Source organism: Kogia breviceps, chromosome 19, assembly GCF_026419965.1.
Source record: "Kogia breviceps isolate mKogBre1 chromosome 19, mKogBre1 haplotype 1, whole genome shotgun sequence".
Classification (NCBI taxonomy): domain Eukaryota; kingdom Metazoa; phylum Chordata; class Mammalia; order Artiodactyla; family Physeteridae; genus Kogia; species Kogia breviceps.
Genome location: NC_081328.1, coordinates 34,768,529 through 34,791,227, shown reverse-complemented (window position 1 = coordinate 34,791,227; position 22,699 = coordinate 34,768,529). Strand labels below are relative to the sequence as shown.

The 22,699-nt window shown below is 41.2% G+C and overlaps 1 protein-coding gene across 12 annotated transcripts in view; it reads right to left on the bottom strand.

The window, feature by feature from the left end:
- Positions 1-2,469: 2,469 nt before the first annotated feature.
- SPOP (speckle type BTB/POZ protein) overlaps positions 2,470-22,699 on the bottom strand; it is a 65,833-nt gene continuing 45,603 nt past the window's right edge. For all 12 annotated transcript variants that reach the window (XM_067021841.1, XM_059046368.2, XM_059046371.2 and 9 more), the window contains 9 exons: positions 22,435-22,577; positions 21,686-21,807; positions 19,621-19,772; positions 19,367-19,494; positions 12,641-12,818; positions 9,736-9,791; positions 9,117-9,239; positions 4,971-5,113; positions 2,470-3,720 (listed from right to left, as the gene is read on the bottom strand). In XM_067021841.1, coding sequence (XP_066877942.1) covers positions 3,576-3,720; positions 4,971-5,113; positions 9,117-9,239; positions 9,736-9,791; positions 12,641-12,818; positions 19,367-19,494; positions 19,621-19,772; positions 21,686-21,807; positions 22,435-22,512 — 1,125 coding nt within the window. In that variant the 5' untranslated portion in view covers positions 22,513-22,577 and the 3' untranslated portion in view covers positions 2,470-3,575. The remainder of the gene's footprint in view (positions 3,721-4,970; positions 5,114-9,116; positions 9,240-9,735; positions 9,792-12,640; positions 12,819-19,366; positions 19,495-19,620; positions 19,773-21,685; positions 21,808-22,434; positions 22,578-22,699) is intronic.

Below are 22,699 nucleotides of genomic sequence, written 5' to 3'. Positions count from 1 at the left end.
AAGGGGGGAAACACATCTACCTTGCACATACACATACATAAAGAGCCGTCCAACAATACTCACCTGAATGCTGGATTAGTCAGCAAGCCATTAGAAATGCATCTAAATGATACAGGGCAGGGTTCAGGGAAAAGTCATGAGATAAAGGAAACACACAGGCCTGGGCTGATTAAAAAGATAATTAGCTGTGGAAAATAAGGTTGGGCTCCAGCCAAGAATTTGTCTTTGACAAAGATAAACCAAAGGAGCCAATACAGTCATGTTGGGGGGATTTAGTTGCTGTTCTTTTATAGGAGTTGAAGAGCCAGAACAAAGCAACAGTCAGTTTCAAAGTACAGCTCAACTCCCCCCCACCCCGCCCCGATGTTGTTTTGCTCATAAACATACAGGCTGTTCCCTTTCATCTGCACAGGCTCACGCGGTATGAAGAACCTACAATAGGTTTAAGCCAGAATTATAAATGAATGCACAGAGTGGTGGTCAAGCCAGAGATCTTTTGGCCTAAGAAAGAATCTTTCTTGATGTCTCTGGCTGGAATTAAAAAAAAAAGGGGGGGAATCTCTTAAAGACCTAAAAGCCCAGCAGACTTACCAGTGACAAGGAAAAGAGAGGCCTCTCTTACCTGAATTGTTAAACCTCATAGAGGTGTTTGAAATGCCTAATAACACAGCTTTAATCTCTACATAAGGAACAAGAAAAATTTTCCGTGAATGGCCAGATAGAGGGGGGCTGACAATAAGGAAGGAGGGCAGTTGGGGAATGATGCCAGATAACAGTATTTGGACCTGAAACTGCAACTCCAAAGGTTCTGTGAAACTACTTGCCTGAAATATTGTTTTGATAAATAAGCCATATCCTTGTGGAATTGAAATCTCCAACTGTTCCACTGGCACGGACATCTCTGCAGTGACAGCACATGCCCCAGACTGTGGCGCTAACTTGAATTAAATTTCAGATGTGAGGGAGCTCAGGGAGGGGGTGGTGGCAGTCGGAGGTTTATGAACAGTATGCTGGGGTTCTGATGTTGTCGTAACCAGATGGCTTCAACTCTATCATTTAAACAGAAACAAACACGTCCAGAAAGAATATAATAATGACAGGAGAAGCATCAAACAGCTTCACCTGTACCCGAAATCCTAACTGCTTTGTACCCAACAGTAAAGCCCACAGTGGAGATCCCGTAAATTTTGGGAAATCCCAGAAGGGACTTTCATCTTGCCAGAAGCTTGATGCCAGAACTGCTACCCTCCTGAGGACATGTTCCCTGAACCTACCAGCCCCCAAGCCACAGCTTTCTGTGAATGAGGAAGGGCGAATCTGAAGCCTGGTTTGTCCTCCTGGATCCTCTGACAAACAGGCCAGCTGAGGCACCTTTCCAGAGCTTTTGCCCTTGCTATTCCCACAGAAAGAAAGCTTTACCTCAGATTGCACACCTAAACATTTCAGAAATGGAACTTCCTCCAGTTGCTTACATAACCTTTTCAGGGTATCACATTAGAAGAACTCTCGCTCAAGTTGTGTAACCTTAGGCATATCCCTCGGGGTTTCAATTTCTCTCACCTATAAAATAGGAAGATGCTATCTCTCTCTCATTTATCCTACCCAACCCATCGAGTTGTTGGGAAGTTCAAATGAGATACTGTACAGGAAGGTTTGCTGAAACGTGAGCAGTGCTGAGCCAGAGCGGTTACCTGAGAGACAGTGTGGGTACAGGAGACCCTGGGTACACCCTGGTCCCCAGATCCTCGTGCTGATCTGGAAAGTGAGGACTCAGGAGGCACAGGACAGCAGCCAGGACACGGAGAACTGGGCACTTGCTCACACAGGTGACACTTAGGAGGAAACCGAGAAGCACAAAGGAGTGGTTCCTAATGAGCAAATCCTGCCTTTGATTATACTGATGATAGGTCAAATAATACACACCTTGGCCCAGTGGCCAATGGTTCTCCAGTGTCCCACTACCCTGTCCAGCACTGCTGTAGGAAAGGCACAGGAGGAGCCCAGAGCATTCCTGTGAGCTCACCGGGAATTTGGACAATAACTTTTCTGCAAACACATCCAGTCAGTGACAGAACCAGTCAGAGGTAAGAATTGCCCTTTATTAAGTCTCCACATTCATGTCCCCTTGATATTTTTGTATTTACTTAAGGAGAAGGGAGATTGGGAACTCGGTCTTAAAACATGTAGGGTGCAGGAAAGCCCACTTCTGTCACTCGCCTTGGCAGAAGGAGCCTGATCGCTCAGTAGGACGTGGACTGTGAGGTAAGAAGGACAAGGGACCGGCAGATGCTGGCAGCTCACAAAGGAGACTTGAGATTAGGGAGACGCAAGAAATTCCTACTGCTTAGACATTTTGAGCATAATCTCTGAAAGCTAAAGAATCAAACTAGGCCTTCAAAATCCCTTAAGGAACTCAGACCCAAAAGACAAGCCAGGTGAGTGAAACAAAAGACCAGAGATACCACACAGTACAAAATAGTAATTATTTATATTTTCAAAAAGAAAAAAATTAACATTTGGAAGTTCTCCCCTGTAGGAAGAGGGGCGAATTGGAAGGAACAGGACTGGCTCCTATGCAGGTGGCAAGTCAGGTACAAACAGCTGAGCAATCTGGGCTGGGAGTTTTTCCGCACAGCATTAATAATAAAATTTCCTTTTCTCTTCTTTTTGCTCTGTTTTTGTTTTGTGTGTGTTTGTTTTTTAGAAAAAGGAACAGGGGAGAAGAAATAAAATCAGAGAAAAACGCCAAAAAACATTTTCCACAATATCTAAAAACAGAGAACCATAGTTTTTGTCAAGACAGTATGAATTCTGGATGAATTATTTTTTCCAGTTTTCAAGACCAATAAAGATTTTTTTCCAAAAGCTACCACATCAGAATACTCATCATCTAGATCAAATCAACTCCTTCCCCTTTCACCTCTGCTTGTTGTTTTTCATAAAAGGGTAACGGGACATATTGTGTTCTTACAAACAGTAAGTGCTAACAAGAGGGCTCTTCTGATACGCGCATGGTGGCGGTGAGTTCTCACAAATACCCAAGTTTTAGCGTAGCTGGATGGACTAAAACTTCTCTCAACATAAATACTACTGGAATCCAAAAACTGATTTTTGAGAAATTCTGCAAAAATCCTTTCTTCTTTCCTTTTCCCTTCTCTTAAAACTAAATGTCCTTTTTAAATTTTCTTTTTGCTCCAGGCACCTGACGATCTGTTCTGCTCAGTCAGATGCAGACAGGTTTCTCCAAAGTACCACCGCTGGGATGTCCTCAGGGCTAGCGCCTAAACTGAATCCCCACAGTACCAAACTCGGCCAGGCCAGAGAGAACACAGTGACGTAGCAACAGGGTTTTCATTAGGTTGAACAGCCCCGAGTCCCGGGCCCTTCCCTCCCCCCACCCCCATTTCCCCCAAGTTTATTTAGTGCTGTTTTAAAAGTCTGGGGCCACGATGCAGTCTTTTCCCCCCACAACGGAGTAGAAGCTCCACAGATTGCGCTGTCTACCTGGTGGTTTGTGGTAGCAACAGTGGCTGCTGCTTCTGGAAAATAAACGGAGTCTTACAACAGGCAGGATCTTAGGACTGCTTCAGGCGCTTGCGTGGGGGTCCCAGAAACGGGCACTGTGCTGAAGCCAGAGAGCGGTACGCCTCTGCCACCAAGTGGGGATGTGATACCACCATTGACTTCCACCCAGAGGTCTCCAAGACATCCGAAGCATGACTAGGAGAAATGTGAGAGATGGGTTACCAGAGGGGTGAATGAAGGATGAATTAAACAGCCACCTAGACAGCCGAATTTCCCAGGGCTTGATGTTATGGGTGTCAATGCTAGACGTACTCAGACAGAACCCTTAATATGCATGAGAATTTGCCTGTTAGACAATGTGCAGACAGGTGACCAGGTTGCGACTGTTGTAACTCTGAAAACTAGGACCCTGAGACACTATGTTCTCAATTACAAAAGGCGAAATGTTCCTCAGGCTCTTCTCTACATCATCAACGCTCTTCATATTCATTGGTGATACTGATAAAGAGGAAGAGCAAGACTTCTCTGGGTCAGACAGCTCTGAGCTTCCATCTGGCTTTGCCATTTACTAGTCCCATAACCACAAAGCAGGTCATAGCCTGGGGACTATTTGATAATCGAAAAAGAGGGGCTAATACTCACACTTCACTGAATGGTTAACATCGAAAAAGCACCAAGCAAGTGTCCGGCACAGAGTGAGCACTCAGGACAAGGAACACTTTGCTTCGAAACAGTCTTACAGACTTAGAGGACATCACTTCCTGTTTTCAGGGCATTTTCTGTGTTAAATAACGTTTACTCACCTACCCTGCAACCTCCTAGACCTCTCACCCCCCAGAACTGCTGTTTTGAGGGTTTTATTAGTAGGCCTCCTTCTCTTCCTGGGGCTTTTTCCAACTTTTGCTCCCGATCAAGCAAAGGAGTGTAACATGTCCCACTGAGAATTATTTCAGAAAGTAATATGGTCATTTAGGATGAAGGAACAGATCTACTGGAATTTACGCTTCCTCCTCAAAACAGTTACTTTACGACCTCGTCTCTGCTTATGCCTTCTCTTTTCCCCATTCGGCAGTCGACCACTGGACACTCTTACTAACTCATAAAAATCCACTCCTGCTCTCCCAGAGATCTGCATGTCTTTTTTTAAGCCGGTGAGTGTGAAGTAAAGATACTATCGCTTTAGGGGACACAGCTTTTTCAGACCAGCAAGTTGTCGTTTTCATCTATTCTGATCCTGCAAGGTAGTAATACACTTCACTCACCAATCAGATTAGCAAAACCATTTTTCACACTGTCAAGCTGAAGGAAAAGATGGACACTCTCTACTTACTACTAAAAAGCTTAATGAAGCTACTCACCTGTTTCCCTCACCCATTCAAAGTCTTCCTTTCTCATTCGTTAACTAACCCAACCACCCTGAAAGAACTTTGAAGATGACAACTCACTAGTTGATGAAATCCACTGCCTGAGTTTTCAACTGATCTGCGCTGTGGAGGTCAGCCAGGATGAGAATTTCTGCGGCGTTCTCCACGGAGAGGTTACTGCAGAGGGCATCCTCACACATGACCTTTAAACGCTCCAAGGCATACTGTAAAACACAAGCGTGGCTGTCGTCAGAGCAGGAATGGCTCTGGGCTGACTGCTACGGAAGTTGTTTTCTTCAGCTGTACCATCACGAAACTGGATACCTTAACAAAACTGCACAGACCATGAAAATGCTGCTACTGCAATTATAAAACATAACCATACTCCGAAGGCCGAAATGAACAGCCAAGATAACTTGCATAGCTGCCATTCAAGTTCTAAAGTCTATTAGAAAAGTGGCAATTATGGAATAGACCCATATCTTCAAGTTTTCCCCTACCCCGACTACCACTAAGGTGTCTCTTAAACCATCACCACCTACCCTTACGATGAGGCATTTCTCCGCTTCAAGTCAACGGGGACCTTACATTTAAATTTCTGCAATCCTTTTATTTAGAGCCAGACTAGGGTGCAGCACAGTCCTTTCTACTTAAGCATTGTCACCAGCCCAGCAGGATATTCCAACTGTCCCATCAGGCTGTGAAAAGGAGCCCTGTGGTGACTTTCACCAGCACCTCTACCACTAGTTATTCCTGAATGAGTGTCAACCAGAGGCCTCCTTTTCAACAGAAAAGGATAAATGGAGTCCTATCTTATGGCGGTTGAGGTTAAGATTCTTAGGGTAGAAGAACAAAGCAACAGAGACCCTGGATCCAGTTTCAGCCTAAAAACTTCCTATTATCCAAGTAAAGCGTATAAATAAATGTTTTAGGAAATGAAGGCCTAGGTTAATACTGGGCACATCTGATCTATCTGATTTGTTTTGATGCAACTGTACTACTTGCTCTCAAATATATTATGAACTTACTAAGGAACTTCAGGGAAGAGGGGGAAGGAGGGATAAAAGGAGGCACAAGATAAAATGTCATTAATCAGTTCATAGGAGAACGGTTTGCTCTGAGAGTATCCACAGTCTCCGTATAGGTCCCATCTTGAGGGCCTGAGAACTCAATGACACAATACTCCCTCAGGCTGAATCATGACGATCAAACCAAGACCATTTTATTGTTATGAATTCTGGGTGAGGAGGCATATCTGCTGGCACTGTGATCTCCTGCAGCAAAAAGAGAGTTTCATTGGTTTGGGGTGCAGCTTTAATTTCTTACATTTGAGTAACTGGAAAACAGTTTCCATGGAAAACAGGAATGACACTACACAAGAAGGAAATCAGGCTGCCGTCTTTGTTGTAAAAGACTGGAAAAGGTTAAGTAAATGTTCAGTCTTCATACAGTGCTGCACAGAACATTCATCTTATCCTTTCTCAATAAAATTATTTTAAAAGGACTTTTACTGTGAATCACTCTGATCCCTACTGCATAATTAGACAAAAGTAGCCATTTTCATCCCTTGGGGACAAAGTTTTTTTTCTTAATTATGCTTCTAAAAAACCTGCCTAATGGCAGTACTTACCCGAGAGACTGAAATTTTGTCTCCTAGGCCTGGGCTATGTATTTTGTATTGTTTTTGGTCTAATTACACATGTCCCCAGGAGACTGGAAAAACTCAGAAGAAGCTGTTTTAGCCTCTTGAGTAAATTCTAGATGTTTAGATCCTTCCGTGAAAATTTTCTTATTCTGTTTTCCTGAAGCTCACAAGGAGGTGTAAAGGTAAAAATGTTTTCAAATAAGCTTAGAGCAAGGAATGGGAAATTTTTGAATGGAATTTGAAAAACGCACCCTTCAGTTACCTCTCATTCATAAATTTAGAGCACTGCTGTGATTCAACTGCTTTAACTAACACATTGTACTGAAAAACACCAACCTTAGAATGTCAGTTCAGGCTGACCCCCTGCTTCCCGTACTTACAATAGGTTCCCAGTAGGCTCCCTGGCTGAGGAGGTGGAATGAAAACCCAGGGACACAGATGTCTAACCCTGGCTCTGAGAATATACAACTCTGAGTTTTCGTATTTCTGTCTAAAAATTTGACCTTGTGATGCTACTCATCCTTATGGGAGCTAGACGATGAGGGGGATAAGTGCCTGGTATGTATAAGCACAAGTGACTGCTTCACTGAAAAACAGAGGACGGGGAATTCCCTGGCAGTCCAGTGGTCAGGAGTCTGTGCTCTCACTGCTGCTGAGGGCCTGGGTTCGATCCCTGCTCGGGGAACTAAAATCCCACAAGCCGCGTGGTGAGGCCAAAAAGAAGAAGAAGAAGAAAAAAAATCAGAGGGCGAATGAGGCAGAATCATTATAAACTCATGTTTATAAAAAGCAGCCATTTGGGCTGTGTATTCTACTTCCCCAGAGCTCACAGCGAATATTTTCTTTCCGGTTCCACTGTAAGCAAGTTTCCTCTGGTCAGAACTGAGCTAGACTGGAAGGGTACAGGATGTTCACAGTGCTTAATTGTACTTAATAAAGTCTTGAAAGGTGATAAGAAAGATACAGCTATTATTCAATCCTTTTCACTGGTAGCACTGATTGGGTTCATATGCCTCATCCTCTACAAACACTCCAAAAAGATGATCAATAAAGATAAAACCTCCACTGTAAACACAAACACTCTCCTCAGGGGCGCTAAGGGAGAAGGAAGGAGATTACTCCCGTGAGTGAATCCTGAGAAGGCTCTGATGCTCTCAGGCCAGAGCCAGCTGTGCCCCTCAGGTGGGTGCTGCAGCATCATGGCAGGAAAAGGAGGCACCTCCAGCAGAGAACCATCTTTCTCATGGAGTCTATTGCTGGCCGGGTTTAAGCCCTTTAACACTCTTGCCTCAACTGCCCCCCAATGTAAGAGAAGCTTCCATAGGATAAATAGCAATCCTTTTACACACATACCCGCCCCCACTCCGCCAGTCACATTTCCTCAGACCACAGGGCCTTGGAGGAACAGGTCATTGCTCTCTCTGGTCTATCTACACAATGAAAGTCAGTTTCCCAAAGTATGTTTTGGGGAACACTAATCCCCAGAGGTGATCCTTGAGAAAAGTAACTCCAGGGTTAACTAAATTGGAGAAATTTGTTTATTATATTCTCTTTTAGAAAACTAACAGTACACACTGACATACTAAAGGATCTGAGAAAGGTCCTGCTATAAAAGAGCAATACAAAAAATACCAGTTTGACTTGGTATTTCATTAACCTTTTCCCCTCAACCCTATTTTGGGAATCACCAGCCTGTTGTTTTAGGTAATAACCATATTTCCTTAAGGGTAAGATCTACATTTTTATTTTCACACTTTAACATTTCTCAAATTAAAATGTGTCTTACAATCAAAGCATACATTTATTGTGGTAGTACCTCTTTTTTCCTAAAGATGTATTCATCATCTTACAATTCTGAATATGGTATATTCAATAACTTCTAAGGGAAAAGCTGAAAATGCTAATAAGCAGGATACTAGGTAAAAGTTATTCTCTTCCTGACAAAGTTTAAATAAAAGTTAATGAACTCAAGAACATTTTTGTAAATTACAAAGCCAAATTATAAATCCAAATGTTAGTATTATCTGAATCTTTAAAATCACTGTGGTTGAATTTGAGATTGGCAAGAGAAGAGAGGTAAACATCAACTTATCCTTCTTTTCCACAGTTAGGATGACCATATAATTTACCCTTCAAAGCAGGATACTTTTGAAAATAAAAAGGGTGCTATCAGTAACTGTGCTGGAACACAAGTGTAAACCAAGACTGTTCTGGCCAAACTAAGATATATGTGGGACTTCCCTCGTGGCCCAATGGATAGGACTTCACGCTCCCAATGCAGGGGGCCTGGGTTCAATCCCCGGTCAGGGAACTGGATCCCACATGCATGCTGCAACTATGAGTTCACATGCCGCAACTAAGAAGCCCACCTGCTGCAACTAAGAAGCCCACGTGCTGCAACTAAGGAGCCTGCCTACTGCAACTAAGACTGGTGCAACCAAATAAATAAATAAATATTTAAAAAAAACAAAACTAAGATATATGTTCATCCTGCCCACAAAGCAACATAAAAGCCCAGTCATGAAACTCAAGAGGTCACCAAAACTCCTAGTTTTGTTATTATTTTCCTGTTCTTATCTCACCTTGTCAGCAGCTGCCAGCAAATCATCAGCCATTTTGTCGAGGTTCGGAGCCTTCCCCGTGTAAATGAAGCACATCATTTCCTTAAAAACTTCAGGCTCCACATCATTGATTTCAACCCGATTCTATGCCAAAGAAACTAAAAATGAGAAACATTCCAACAGAACAAAATCCCTAAACAATTTTCATGATTTTAAGCTCTGATGAAGAGAGGAGCTCATATCATTTTAAATCTAACACGAATGGAAAAGTTCTCTTTGCCCTATTTGATTGTAATAGCCTTCTCTCCCATCATATGTACCACCTTTTGTTTTCTCAAATACAATAGCAAGACAACTATATCTTTGATTTTTCACCTTTCTTTTCCTCAGTAGAAACACATGTCTAATACCCTCACCCAAGACTATTTGGATGACCTGCCTGGAATAGTGATTCTGCTTTACCTAGAATGCTCCCAGACTACCTCTCTCTGCTCTCAGAAATTGTCTGCTCAGGGAACTGTACTCCATTTTAATAACATAATAAGACAAAAAAAAACGAAAATAAATCTGCTGCCAAATGGGGAAATGATCTGATTCTAGCCACCTATCTAAAAAGATGTATCTCTATCCTGTTACATACCTTTTTGCTTTCCTCCATTTCATGTTCAAACATGGCACTAAAAACTGGAGAACGAGCTACAAAGTGAAAGGAAAACAGAGACAGATATGGTTATCACACCAAAATCTCTTGGTTCTTCTGTTATGAAGAAGAGATCATAGAGATCATTGTCTTTTTTTTCTTTTTTGGCCGCACCACGTGGCTTGTGGGATCTTAGTTCCCTGACCAGGGATTGAACCTGGGCCAATGGCAGTGAAAGCACCGAGTCCTAACCACTGGACCACCAGGGAACTCCAGAAGAGGAGATCATTTTCTTTCCTGTCCCACTACTACAGAAATGGTCTTTTGTATCAAATTGTGCCAGAATTATAAAATTACTTTCTTTTTATATTATACAATAAGTGAATAATTATTATATAATACATAGGGAAAAAAAGAAATCACTTCTTTCAAAATAATTTATTGGCTCCATTCCAACCATTCCTATTTCAAGGAGATTACTCAAATTACCTATGCTAGATGACAATGATATCCCCTCAGTAGATCTTGGGGTTCAAATGGAAGGTCCTTCATGGTCTAAGCAGGGTGTCCTAATACCTGCATTTTTGCCTGGAACAATGATACCTACTTCCTCCGCTTCCAGGGACCACACAGCAAGGAGGTCAGGAACAGGGCTCAATGGCATCCGTTAGCTAGATGAAGTGCAGGCTTATTTATGGCAGGCTGTCTGTTCCTCCAAGCCATGCATTATCAACAGAGATGATAACGCCCCAAAGAGGTGAAAACAATCTCAGGTGTCACAATTGTTTGTGGCCCTTCAGATCTTAACCCAACTAGACAAAATCTTACTCCTTAGTACTTACTGTCTCTTAATTTTTTTCCTTAGGGGTGGGAATAATGAAAAAAGGTTCAGAAACAGCCATGCCCATTCTAGTCTAATGAACACCATGAAAAATAAGTAAACTTAATTTCAACCATGAAAGTAATAAAATGGCTAAGAACTCAAATTTTATCATGTCCAATAAATCAGGGGTTTTGGTGAAGGTTGAGACTACCAATCTCTACCTAAGAGAGGAGGAACAGATGGAATATACAGAAGGAGTTTCAGCTAACAGGCACCTGCAACTTTGACCTAATTTATGTCAGAAAGGACTAATTTTAGATTTGCCATTTTCTAACCATATAATCTTGGGCAAATCACGTAACCCTCTGAACCTCAATATTTTAATCTATTCCAAAAGAATATCAATTCTCATTGTTCTTATCTCGGAAAGGCTACAGACTATAAGGTACTATATAAACACATTAAGAAGCTGAAGACTAAAGGGCTGGTGCTTTTAATAAAGAGGGAAGGGTCCAAAGCAGCAATATGCCTAGAGGGATCAGTGGATAGAGAGAAGCTGATGTTATGAGAATAAATAAAATAATCTAGGGAGACTAAGTAGAGTGAAAAGAGAACTAAGGCAGACCCCTGGGGAATAACAATGTTTAAAGGGATGGGTGAAGAAGAGGGAGGCCACACATTAGAAGGAGCCAGAAAGCCAGCCAGAGAAACCAGAAGAAAGGAGTCAAATAACATATAAAGAGTCCCTCAAATTTAGGAACTAGCAGGTCTTGTAACTTTGGAAAACTGCTTTTGTGGCATGGAGGCAAACTGAGGATAAGTGGGAGGAAAGAAGAGAGAGAATTAATATGTTAACTCAAGAAACTTAGCTCTGGAAAATAAAGAGAGAATAACTAGAGGGAGAAGTTTGAGCATGTTTACAGGCTGAGCGTAAACAGGCAATAGGAGAAAGAGATGGCAAAGATACCAGGTAACAAGGGTCTAACTGGCAGAGTAAGGCTTCTGAGAAGGCCGCATGAAACAGAACAACAGTAGAAAGTAGTCTGCTTTGGACACGAAGAACACCTCCTCCACTGAGAATGCAGAGAAAATGCAAGTGAGAGGCAAGAGCTGAGGGAGAAGGGCCTTGATTTTCTCTTGGAAGAAGCAGCAAGGTCATCTTTTAGGAGGTGGAGATTAAAGGAGAGTGGTAAAGGTCTGAAGTGTCTATTGTGGAGAAAAAGAAAAGGAGCTGACTATGCATCTGTAGAAAGAGGTCTTGGCAGTGGCAATGCCAAGGGCCTAGCTGAGCACAGAGGCACAAACACAAGAGTTAATGACTTCCTTTAGCAAGTCTCAGTAACACCTAGTTGAGAGAGGGAACAGGAAGATGGTTAGACTGAGCCAGACAGAGGTTTTGCCAGGTGTGTACTTTAGAATGACAGGGCTGACGGTCTTGGTAAGAAATCTGTTGCCTGAAGATTCATGTGATTTCCTCTTACATCTTTTGACCTGAATATAATTTTGTGGCTGAAAGCTATGCTTCCCTGTGAGGTAAGGCCATCAGTCTGCCTCAACAGTTCCTGCTGTGTGTCACTCTTTCTGGTCTTAAAGACCAAGGGCCTATTACTAGAACAAGACCTGATCTTCCATGTCACTGGCAACATCCTCATTCTTCTAGTATGTTTGTATGGAAGAGAGGGCTAAGACCTCCAGGGCTGGGGACTTGGCTATGTGCTGGTTTAGTCCCGAGTCCAGAATCCTCTCCGTTACATCCTAAGTCCCTGTCTAGGGGATGATACCTGCTCTTAACCAGTGTTTTGACATCTAACCTCCAGGTGCAAAGGTATCCAGTACACATCATCATCCATTCCTTGAAAATGATGGCCTAAGTCCACTACAGAGAGAAAAAAAGAAGTAGCATTTTTATGGAGAGTAGCCTTTTTGGTTTTGACAACTAATGTCACCACAATATAAAAATATATTTAGCTGCAGTTTTTTTGTACTAGTTCAAAAAGCTGAAGTTATTCAAAAGGTGATTATGCAGCCTACTGTTTTTCCTTGTTTAACCACAACTAAAGCTCCCCGTGAATAAATACCAACCTGCTAAGATAGCTTTGTGAGCCTGGAATTCCTGGCCAGCAACACACAAACAACAGTCTGTGAACCGGGAATTCTCCCACAGTCCTCCTAACTCATCCGCCAACCGGCACTCAGGAACCTTCACCATATTCATGGTGTTCTGGCCAGAAATGTTGACAGAATCTTGCACCACACTCACCTGTGAAAGATAAGAAAACACAGTCCAAAGCTTTTGTTACCAGGAATTTTCTTCCCAGCAGGAGGAGAGATGACTTTTACCTTGTTGTGACAGTACATTTAGAAACTGACGTTAGGCATATTCTCTTGAAACCACCTTCACAAATGAAGTCTTTAACCTCTGGATCAAGTAATTTCCAAACTATCATGATCATACTTAATTCTACACCATCTCAGGACAATAAGGAGAGAGCCCCACAAATCTCCTTCTCTTCCAAACTTCTAATAAGCTCCTCCCCTTCCCTGCCCTGAAGACCTGGGCAAAACCCCCAGAGGGAAAAAATTGACAGAAACAGATGTTAAACCTCAAGTATTTACCTTATTATGCCTTAAGCAAAAGGTTAAATACAAAGAACTCTATAGAAACTACCATTTAAACTAAACTCTCCAGAGAAAAGAATCTAATAAGCCTAAAAGCACTTCACTTTTTTCAGTTAGGTCTGGAACATAAAAATAAAATGCAGCTTCCATAGGGTCTGGTAAATAATTGGCATTTCCTCACAAATGTTAGTTTAATGAACAGGAGTGGGCCTGGAAGATCTTGCGCAGTGATAACTGGGTGGGTATCCCACACCATTTATACCCTTACTCAGTCATTGGTAACAATGACATACAAGATGACTGGCTCCAGCTGGGCATGCACTTAGAGCTTTGGAACAGAATGACGGCAACGGGTTTGTAGAGGAACCCAACTTGCCGCTTGGCTTCAGCAGCAGCATGATTTAACCAGTTGAATTAACTGTTCAGTCTAGAGAAAAACCCTGGTAAGTTCTAGATGGATCAATGAAACATAAGTTTGTCAGGATACAAAATACAAGGATTTATAAACCATATAACATTATAAAATAAATGTAAATTACCAAACTGAAGATGAGACCCAACAGATAGTCTTCTGCCTGACAACCCTGGCTGTGCTTCCTCTCCTACACCACATTAGGTTAGAAATGTTAAAATGAAAGCAGAATTCACAAACCTTGAGAATCAGCTCCCCACTCTTGCTATTCCTATGAGTTAGATGAGAAAGACAGCTGAGGAACATCCTAAAATTTCTTTTAACCTTCAAGATGCAAGTCATCCCTTCCTTAAATGCAGTCATAAACCCAGAGGCAAAGCTAATGCCCCATCCAAATGACCTGTAGTCCCTTCTGTGTAGGAGTGAGGTATTTACTACCAGGTCAAGAAGTTTATTCATTTGTTTAAAACTAGCTGTTACGGTCTTGAGCAATGAAGCAACCAAGCTAATGAACTATGAATATGCTTAGCATTAGTAGCACATTTATCAGAGCCAGAGTATAACATTATTTTAATAGCCCAGGACCCAACACAAACCACCCCACAGAGATCATCCCATGTAAGATCTCTAATTTGGTTCAGCAACTTTCTCATATTAACACCCTTACTTTTTTGATATAATATTAACACCAAAAGTAGAAGTAGCCTACTTCCAGTTTTAGCTTCAAAATACTGCTGATTTAAAAAAAACAAACAAACAAATCACCAAGGAAAAGACCAATTAATTCCAACTTCCTCATAGGGAAAGGCAGGAATCTCTTGGGATGGCCAATGAAGGGAATGGAGAATGCTTTTGGCACTGGGTTCCTAAGCTTGAATTAAACCAGGCTGACAGGAGCCCAAAGTCATTAACACTTGATGGCAATTTACTAGACTGGGTAAAATGAACTGGCAAGAGCCAAGCTGATTTTCAAACTATGGTTACCAGTGGACTCTGTGCTGGTTACATGTGCACTTGGTAATGAGTGCGGCCCAAAGACTGTGACTCCTCTCACTGGGGCAATTCCTCTCTTCAGACACAGACAGGAACACAGCAGGAAGGAGAATGTACCTTTACTGTCTGAGCCAGACTTGTTGTGCAGATATATGGATGCCTGGAGTCTCCAGAGCTCTGAATGTCTGGCACCTCTTACCAACATTAAATACGCTTAATTAAAAATAAATTTTAAATGGCATACACAAATGAGTCTTCAGAGCCCAAACTTTTAACTTAGAAAGGGATTGTTTTCCTCTGCAAATGACGATGCTAAAATGATACCATTTTGAGAAAAACTAAAGATTTTTTTTTTAATGCCTATAAAGTTGACTACGGAGACTCATTCAAAATTGCAGCTGTGAAGATGACGTGACTGTGACATTTATGTCTTAGAAATGACTGCATGAAAATGTCTCAGGAAGGCTCTATAACCCTCTAAATTTCAAGTTGCAAATGGGCCTCACTTTTAAAGTCAATTCCTTTTCTTAAAAAAGAAAATTTCATAAAAGGCATAAAATTTCATAAAAGATTGTGCCATTTCTTGTTTACTTTGTCTACACATAGAATGTCAAGGTAAAACTACTGGAAATATATTTTTAATTTCTGTATAATTAAAACAATCCAAAAAAATAAACAGACAGCATATAGATTGTTTATAGCAGCAGCACTATTTCTAATCAAAATACTAGCAACAATCTAAATGTCCATCAGGGGACCTCCCTGGTGGTCCAGTGGTTAAGAATCTGCCTTCCAATGCAAGGGACGTGGGCTCGGTCCCTGGTCAGGCAGCTAAGATCCCGCACGCCACGGGGCAACTAAGCCCGCGTGCCTCAACTACTGATCCTGCACGCTCTGGAGCCCACGCGCTACAACTAGAGAGCCCATGTGCTGCAACTACTGAGCCCGCGTGCCACAACTAGAGAAGCCTGTGCACCGCAACTAAGACCCAAAGCAGCCAAATAAATAATTAAAAATAAATAAATAAATGTCCATCAGCAAGAGAATGAATAAACAAACCAATCAACTGTCGTGTGAATACACAACAAAACTACTGTACAGCACTAAAAATCAAGAATTATAGTTACATTCACAATACAAATAAATTTTAGAAACATAATATGAAAACAGAAAGTCCTAGATGACTACATACATCCTGACACTATTTTCATAAAGCTCAAAAATAAGCGAACCTAAACAATATATCGTTCAGGCATGCAAGTGATAAACAAGGGAATGATAAATAATTCAAAAGCGCTATTTATTATCATCATCTGAGTAGGGAAACAACAGGTCTAAGGGACAGGGGAGAAGCATATATAGGTCAGTTCTAAGTTATCAGTGATGTTGCTGGGTTGGGTGGTAGGTTTACTACATTACCATGTTTTATAACCTATAATGATAATACATATTTAATCACCATTTTTGTAGGTCAAGATCAAATATTATTAGCATTTTCATAAGTTCAACTAATATATCCAAATAATCCATTTAAAAAATGATAAAAAGAAAAATTAATAGACCCACATATTTAAAATTTGGCAAAAATACATATTCCCAGGCTTTGAACGGATATTCTATGTTTGATAAGGAAAGAGATGTTTTAAGAGTTAACTAGTATCAAGATATTTCATATTTGGTATTTCATATTTCATATGGTATTTAATATTTCAACTTTAATTGCAACATTACAAGGAGGCCCTGGAATCTTCTACCTGTCAGAGGCATATACATTGACGGTGGAATACATGTACATTTATTGCTAACAGCTACTTGTTTTCAATATAAATAAATGGAAAGAAGGTCAATAGAAGCTGAAACATTTCAAGTAGATTTTCTGTGGTCCAAATTATTACAGAGAAAATTAAAAGTGTAAAGCTTTCATGATTCTCTTTCATTACCAAAGAAAACCTTGGTAGAGCCCATGTTTCCTTGGGTAAATGGCATTCAGTTTCACTTAGTGTAGCACCGCAGACTAGAGATGGAAAATGGAGAGCTGACATAGCCCTGACACTAATTTGCTGCACAATGTTAGGAAAAATTACCTGACCTCCTTAGGCACTGCTTCTCTCCCCAGTAACATGAAATGAAGAGAAAAGAACGAACCTCGCTCAAAGGATTGCGATAAGAGACAATTAAGGGAATGCGTTAACTAAGCAATATCAACTTGGGAGAACTGCCATAATTCCTAACAGTCAGACAGAAAGATCACTGAGAATCGAAAGTGAACCCAGTGTGGCACATTACAAACAAGACGACCCAGTCGGCATTTTTCAGATTTTCATTAATAGTTTTACCACTGAAATACAGCCCAAACGCACAAATGTGTGATTCTCGGATTCCCTCTTGTGGCCTCTGGGAACGGACCAAAAATATCCACAAAACAACTGTACTTATTACTTACATCAGGACAGGACAGAAGTGCCTGGGCCAAATACTGAGTAAGGAATGGAACAGTGGAGTACTCATAACCTAAATTTGTATGTGGACATCAACTTCATAAAGGCCTCTAAATTATAAGAAAATACTAACTAAACCAATAATAAATAAAATATAAATATGAACAAAATAAATTTGTTTATAAATATTCTATTGATAGAGGTAGCAAAGGTCAAAAGGATAGAATTTGCACCAAAGGATGATCCAGCTCTGAAATGCACTAAGAACTTAGATGAGTTGCAGACATTTTTAAAACCCACACATTCAAAACACACCCCCCACGCAACTGTCTTGCAATGCTGAATGCTACTAAGTCCACAGAGAGCCTTGGAACAGAAACGAGTCTCACTAGGCACAAGCCCAAGAACAAGAAGCAACACTCAGCACCTGTGGCCAACAGAGAAGTGTGAGAGGAACAGATGGCACACCTGGTCCGATGGTAAGAAACCGATGGCATCAGCAGAACCCAACAGACGTTTCCCTGTTCAACATCTCCTCATTTTCAAAGTGTCATCTCACTTCCCTTCTAAGTCAGTAAGGCATTTCTAAACTTAACCACAGGATTTCTCCTAAGAGAATTTCATATGGGGAAGCAAAGAGAGAGTGCACCTCGGACTTAACTACAGGATGAGAGATTGCCAAGTGAGGGCAGGCCAACTGGTTTCCAAATCAAGAATGTCAACACAAGGGCTGGAGCAGATGGAATGGATCTGGTGATGGTATAGAGGGGAAGCATGTAAGAAAAGGCTGGACCCACTGTGGACTTGAAAATCCTACAATAAAGGTTTTGGTGTTGCCTAAAGCACCAGATGTGTTATTCAGAGGCGATTTCTCTTCCTTCAGAGAGCAGTTCAAAAATTGGCTTTCATTTCCAACAGAAATTAGAATTTTCCACTATTTTAATTTTTTTCTGAAATATAGGATCTCTAAGGTGGGTGAATATTAAATTGATGGTTTGTTTATGTAACATCCAACATCACATAAAACCACCTAATTGTTCTCATTTCTCCACTTGGGCAACTGAGTATGATCTATAACTACTTGGATTTATGTAGAATTCAAATTCCAAGTCCATCAGACAAAAAACAACTGCAAAATTTTATGTATTTTTACAGATGCCATCACTCTAGTATTTCCTTCTTTTACTTAGCAATTAAAAAGGAGAAAAGGTAGCTATTATGCAAACTATATTTTAAGTATTCAGTGTGACATTTTAATAAACTATAGCTCCCAAATTTCCTAATCACCAGCAACTATTCCGTGGAAATAGTCAATGAACTGTGACTTGGAAAAGAAGCTGGCTACTGCTGGCCAGGCCTCGTCTACAAAGGGGCAAGATTCCTAAGGGACACCTTTCCTACTGTGCAGGCGGTGACATGCTGTGAGCCTATTATTTGACAGAGCACACTGCTAGCTGGGGACCTTGCCTGCACCTTCCCCAGGAAAGCACAGTGGTCGTTTTCATAAAGTGATGTTGCTCAGGAAGCAGTCCTTGACCATACGATGTACAATCCCAGCTGACTGGAAGTTTTATTCATTTCTTACACTGTGAGCTTATGAGTATTTATAAATGTATTGATAACAGCATGAAATTACCAATTAGTATATACTCATTAAAGAAACCATTTTTCAACTCACTCTCAGTTTGGGAATTTTACTTCAAGCCTTCTCCTATAAACCTGAAAAAGGCTCTTTAGGTCATTGGGGAGAGAAGGACTCTCCTAACTGACTACAGATAACTCTCTCAGCGAACTATGAGTTAGAGAGCTTTATATAACCTTCACTCTAGAAAAAATCGTTCTCACCTTCCTATTTCACAATTACCAGCAAGACAAACTGGAGACACTCAACAACTGATTTAGTTCGAAAAGCAGAAAAGGAAAGTGCTCTATCAAACACACGTGGACTTCATACTCAAGGAGGAGCCAGAAAGCTCAAGGAACAAATATATTTACATATCTAGTTGCTGATCATCCTCCTCAGCTTAAAGTTAACAGTCCTTCCAAATGCTTTCTGAAAAAATACACAAGGAAAAAGCCAGAATTCTGACCCAAGCAGCTAAAAAATCACACATACCAAGACAGCGCACAACCTTTGTTTTTAAGAACAGTAACAGGTGGAAAGCTGAGATGCCCAACAACCTTGAAATCACGGCACAGCTTTTCAGTCACATAAATCACATTTGTGCAGCAGCACTCCACTTGGGGATTTTTCTCACTCACCATCCTTGACACAATACAATTACGTCTACTGATACCCATCAGGTCTGGGAATTGCTATTCTCACAGCGGGGTAAAAGGACTCACCTCACAGAAGAGGGTAAGCTTGTCATCAGGGAGAAGCCCATTGGCCTCATCCAAGAGAAAATCTCTACGGATGAATTTTTTGAATCCCCAGTCTTTGCCTTGCACAAACCTATATGCCCGTTGACTCTCTGGAGTGAAAAAAAAAACAGAAGTTATATTTAGGATTACTCAAAAAACCGTATCAAACCCACAATTGGTCAATATATAAAGTTGCCAGATGTGACAATAAAGAGTCGAACAAAGATAACATTTACCCATAGCTTTGGTTTCTTCTCCCTTGGCATTCAGGATGGAGAATTTGAATTTTGCTCGAACTTCACTCTTTGGACAACTGACCAGTAACAGGTAAAGTGACAGGTAATCTTTGCTCTCTTCATCTAGCCCTTTTGGGTTTACCCGCAAACACCTACCCAAAACAGAAAAAAAAAAAATGTCAAAAGCATCCATGTTTGTAGGCTCGTGAAAGGACAGGAGGGAACTAGAACACCCGAATGGAGAGGGAGATGTTAAAAAAAACAAAACAGACAAACAAAAAAACCCCAGGCCCCATAGCAGGAGATTCTGATTCAGTAAATGACTACTTGGAAATCACTTTTCTAGAGCAACCTGAGGCACCTTTTAAAAAGTAAACAATAAAGGGGCATCCTGGATTCTGACAACATATCCCATGCATCTCTTCCTCTTTCCTCATAATCTCCCAAATCAGTCTTTTTCCCCCTAAAATATTTTAAAATTCAGCCTAGACTCAATCTATTCTAATCCTCAATCTCAGGAAAAGCAGCCCCTTATTTTGTTGGGATTGCAGTGAAACCAGGAAAAAAAAGTCAGTGAGCCTTTCAATATCACCTTGGGAGAGAAAGAGAATTCTAGAGAAATATGTTAGTAGTAAATAATCTTTCATAGGTATTTTATCCATCTGGCAATAATATTCTAAGATTAAAATAAAGGAGGCAGTATGGAGGAAGCACAGACAAAAGTAAACTCCCATTACACAGGGTAGAGTTCAAAGCCAGACTTCTAAATAGAGTTAGAGATGCCAATATGTTACCTACCAGTGGATCAAAACAAAATTCAGACAGAATAGGTTCAACTCAGTTAAGTTGTAAATGTCATTAGCTGAACTGCATGTGGTTCAAACACGGCTTCTACCACATATAATACATAGGCCATATGTATCCTTAGGCCTTGCCAGTGTTACGGCACCTCTCTCAAACAGGTGGCCCAATTCAGTGCTTCTCCAGGAAGTGCATATGCCACATACACCACTACACAATTGTGCTAAAGATGCGGATTTAAATACAATGCCTAAGAATAAGCCTTCTCTCAGCACCTAGTAGTACACTGCTTATGTACATGGCGAAAAAGTACTAAACGAAAGGAGAGTTGTTAAAACTTTTCAGTGGGATATCAGAGGTCAAAAATGGTGGTTCATAGATATGAGTTCTGGTCTTTGTAGAGAGCACATGGTTGTATCCATAACTGCCTGCCCCTCCTCAAGAAAACACATGGTTTGGATAGGACTGACCCCCACTTCCGGATCCTATTCCCCTTGTCACAGGGATCAACTGAGGGAACCTAGATCTAAACCAATCAGTGCATTCTTGGCCACACAGTTCAAAGGAAGTTCAAATAATTTGTTGGATGGTAGCGGGTGATGCCCATTGCTACTGCCAGTCACCCTTCAACCACAAGGAAAGCTAAGCTTGAAATGTCAAACAGTGTGGAGAGCAGGGCAGAGCAGAGCACGATGGCATCCTTAACTTAACCATTGGGCTGTCTGCTGGATCAAACTACCTTCAAAGACATCCTACACCATGGGCATTCCAGGTACATAAGTAAAGAAATCTCCTTTATTGTTTAAAAACAGGCAATCTAAAAGTCAAGAGATATTACATTAAAATCTAGATCTCTTGCTTTTCTTGAAAAATCAGAAAATCTGGCAATGGTCAGCCCTTATTCACACATGCCTCTAGTCAGCTGGAGCTGAGTAGTCACCACTTCTTTTAGAAGGACATTCACTAGTTTGCTAAGTGGTCAACACTCATACCACGTATGGATATTATTTACAACACTTGTTCTCTTTACTCATTTACATTACCCTACAGCCATTTGAGTTTGCTGATCCCCTGATATACTCACTGAATTAATTCAACAAATATACAGTGAGCATGTGCTATGGATCAGACACCAGGGGATACATTAAGAACAAAACGAAGTCCCTGCCATCAAGGATCTTCCACTCTAGTCAGTCTCCCGTGAAGCCAAGCAAAACAGGCAACTTATAGAAAAATTTTTATAGCTAAATGTAGTCTTCCTCACCATTTCAGTTTATCATTGGCTCCTGATGAAAAGGTTGAACTTTTAATGACTTCACCCATTTCCTCCCGGCAAAAGCTAAAGTTATTGATGGTCCACATGTAGGAGAATTTCACTACTTTGATCTGTTGATAGAAAACCAGGAAGCAATTAAATAGGAAGTGGGCAACCTGAAAAACAGGCTGGAGATCAGGTAATTTTCCTCCTCCCTCCCTCTGCATAATCCCATAGGAAGATAGCACTGTTTGGTCAGCATGGAAGCTCAGCCTCTTCTGTCTCTCATCTACATTTTAAGAAATCTCACAGTGACCAACTGCTTTCATAACTGTTCTCAGCTTCTGAGAAACACTGGATGGAAAGTGAGAAAAACATGGACAAGGTTGGGAAAGCAGGTGATTAAGCCACACCTAAAATGAACCTCTGCTCAGAGCAGTTGTTTGATGATTTAGATGTTGATACCACTGCCTAGGGTTGCAATCTCAAACCTGGTTTCCCCCTAAATTGCCCAAACGAGGAATACACTTCCATCAAGGTGGATGTAGGCAGCAGATCCAGTTTCACAGAGTCCCCTCTTTCAACCTCCCATGAATGCCTAGGGCATTCAGATTCCTCATGGAAAACCAAGGCATGGAAAGCTGACAAGTACTTTATCTAACTGTTTGGCAGGTATGATCCAGAGAAAGCAGGAAAGCCAATGGAGAAGAGAAATCTGATTCCTTTCGTCCCCCAAAATCCTCCCAAGAAGCACCTACCTGTGTGTAACACCAGCTCTCAGCTACTGGGCCACTCGACATTTCTGCCGGAGGTGGAGGACTTGGAACCCTTGACATCGCCAGTTTGAAGGTTAAACAAGATTTCCAAAGTCAGGGGACAAAGACTTCTGTTCCTCTTCACCCTGGATGATGCAAGAAGCAAGAGAATTTTATTAGATTAATGGTATACTATCCTACTATTTCCATTTGACCTTCCAGAGACTGGAAACTTTGTCTCCTGCCTGGAATGCTCTACCCTTATCAT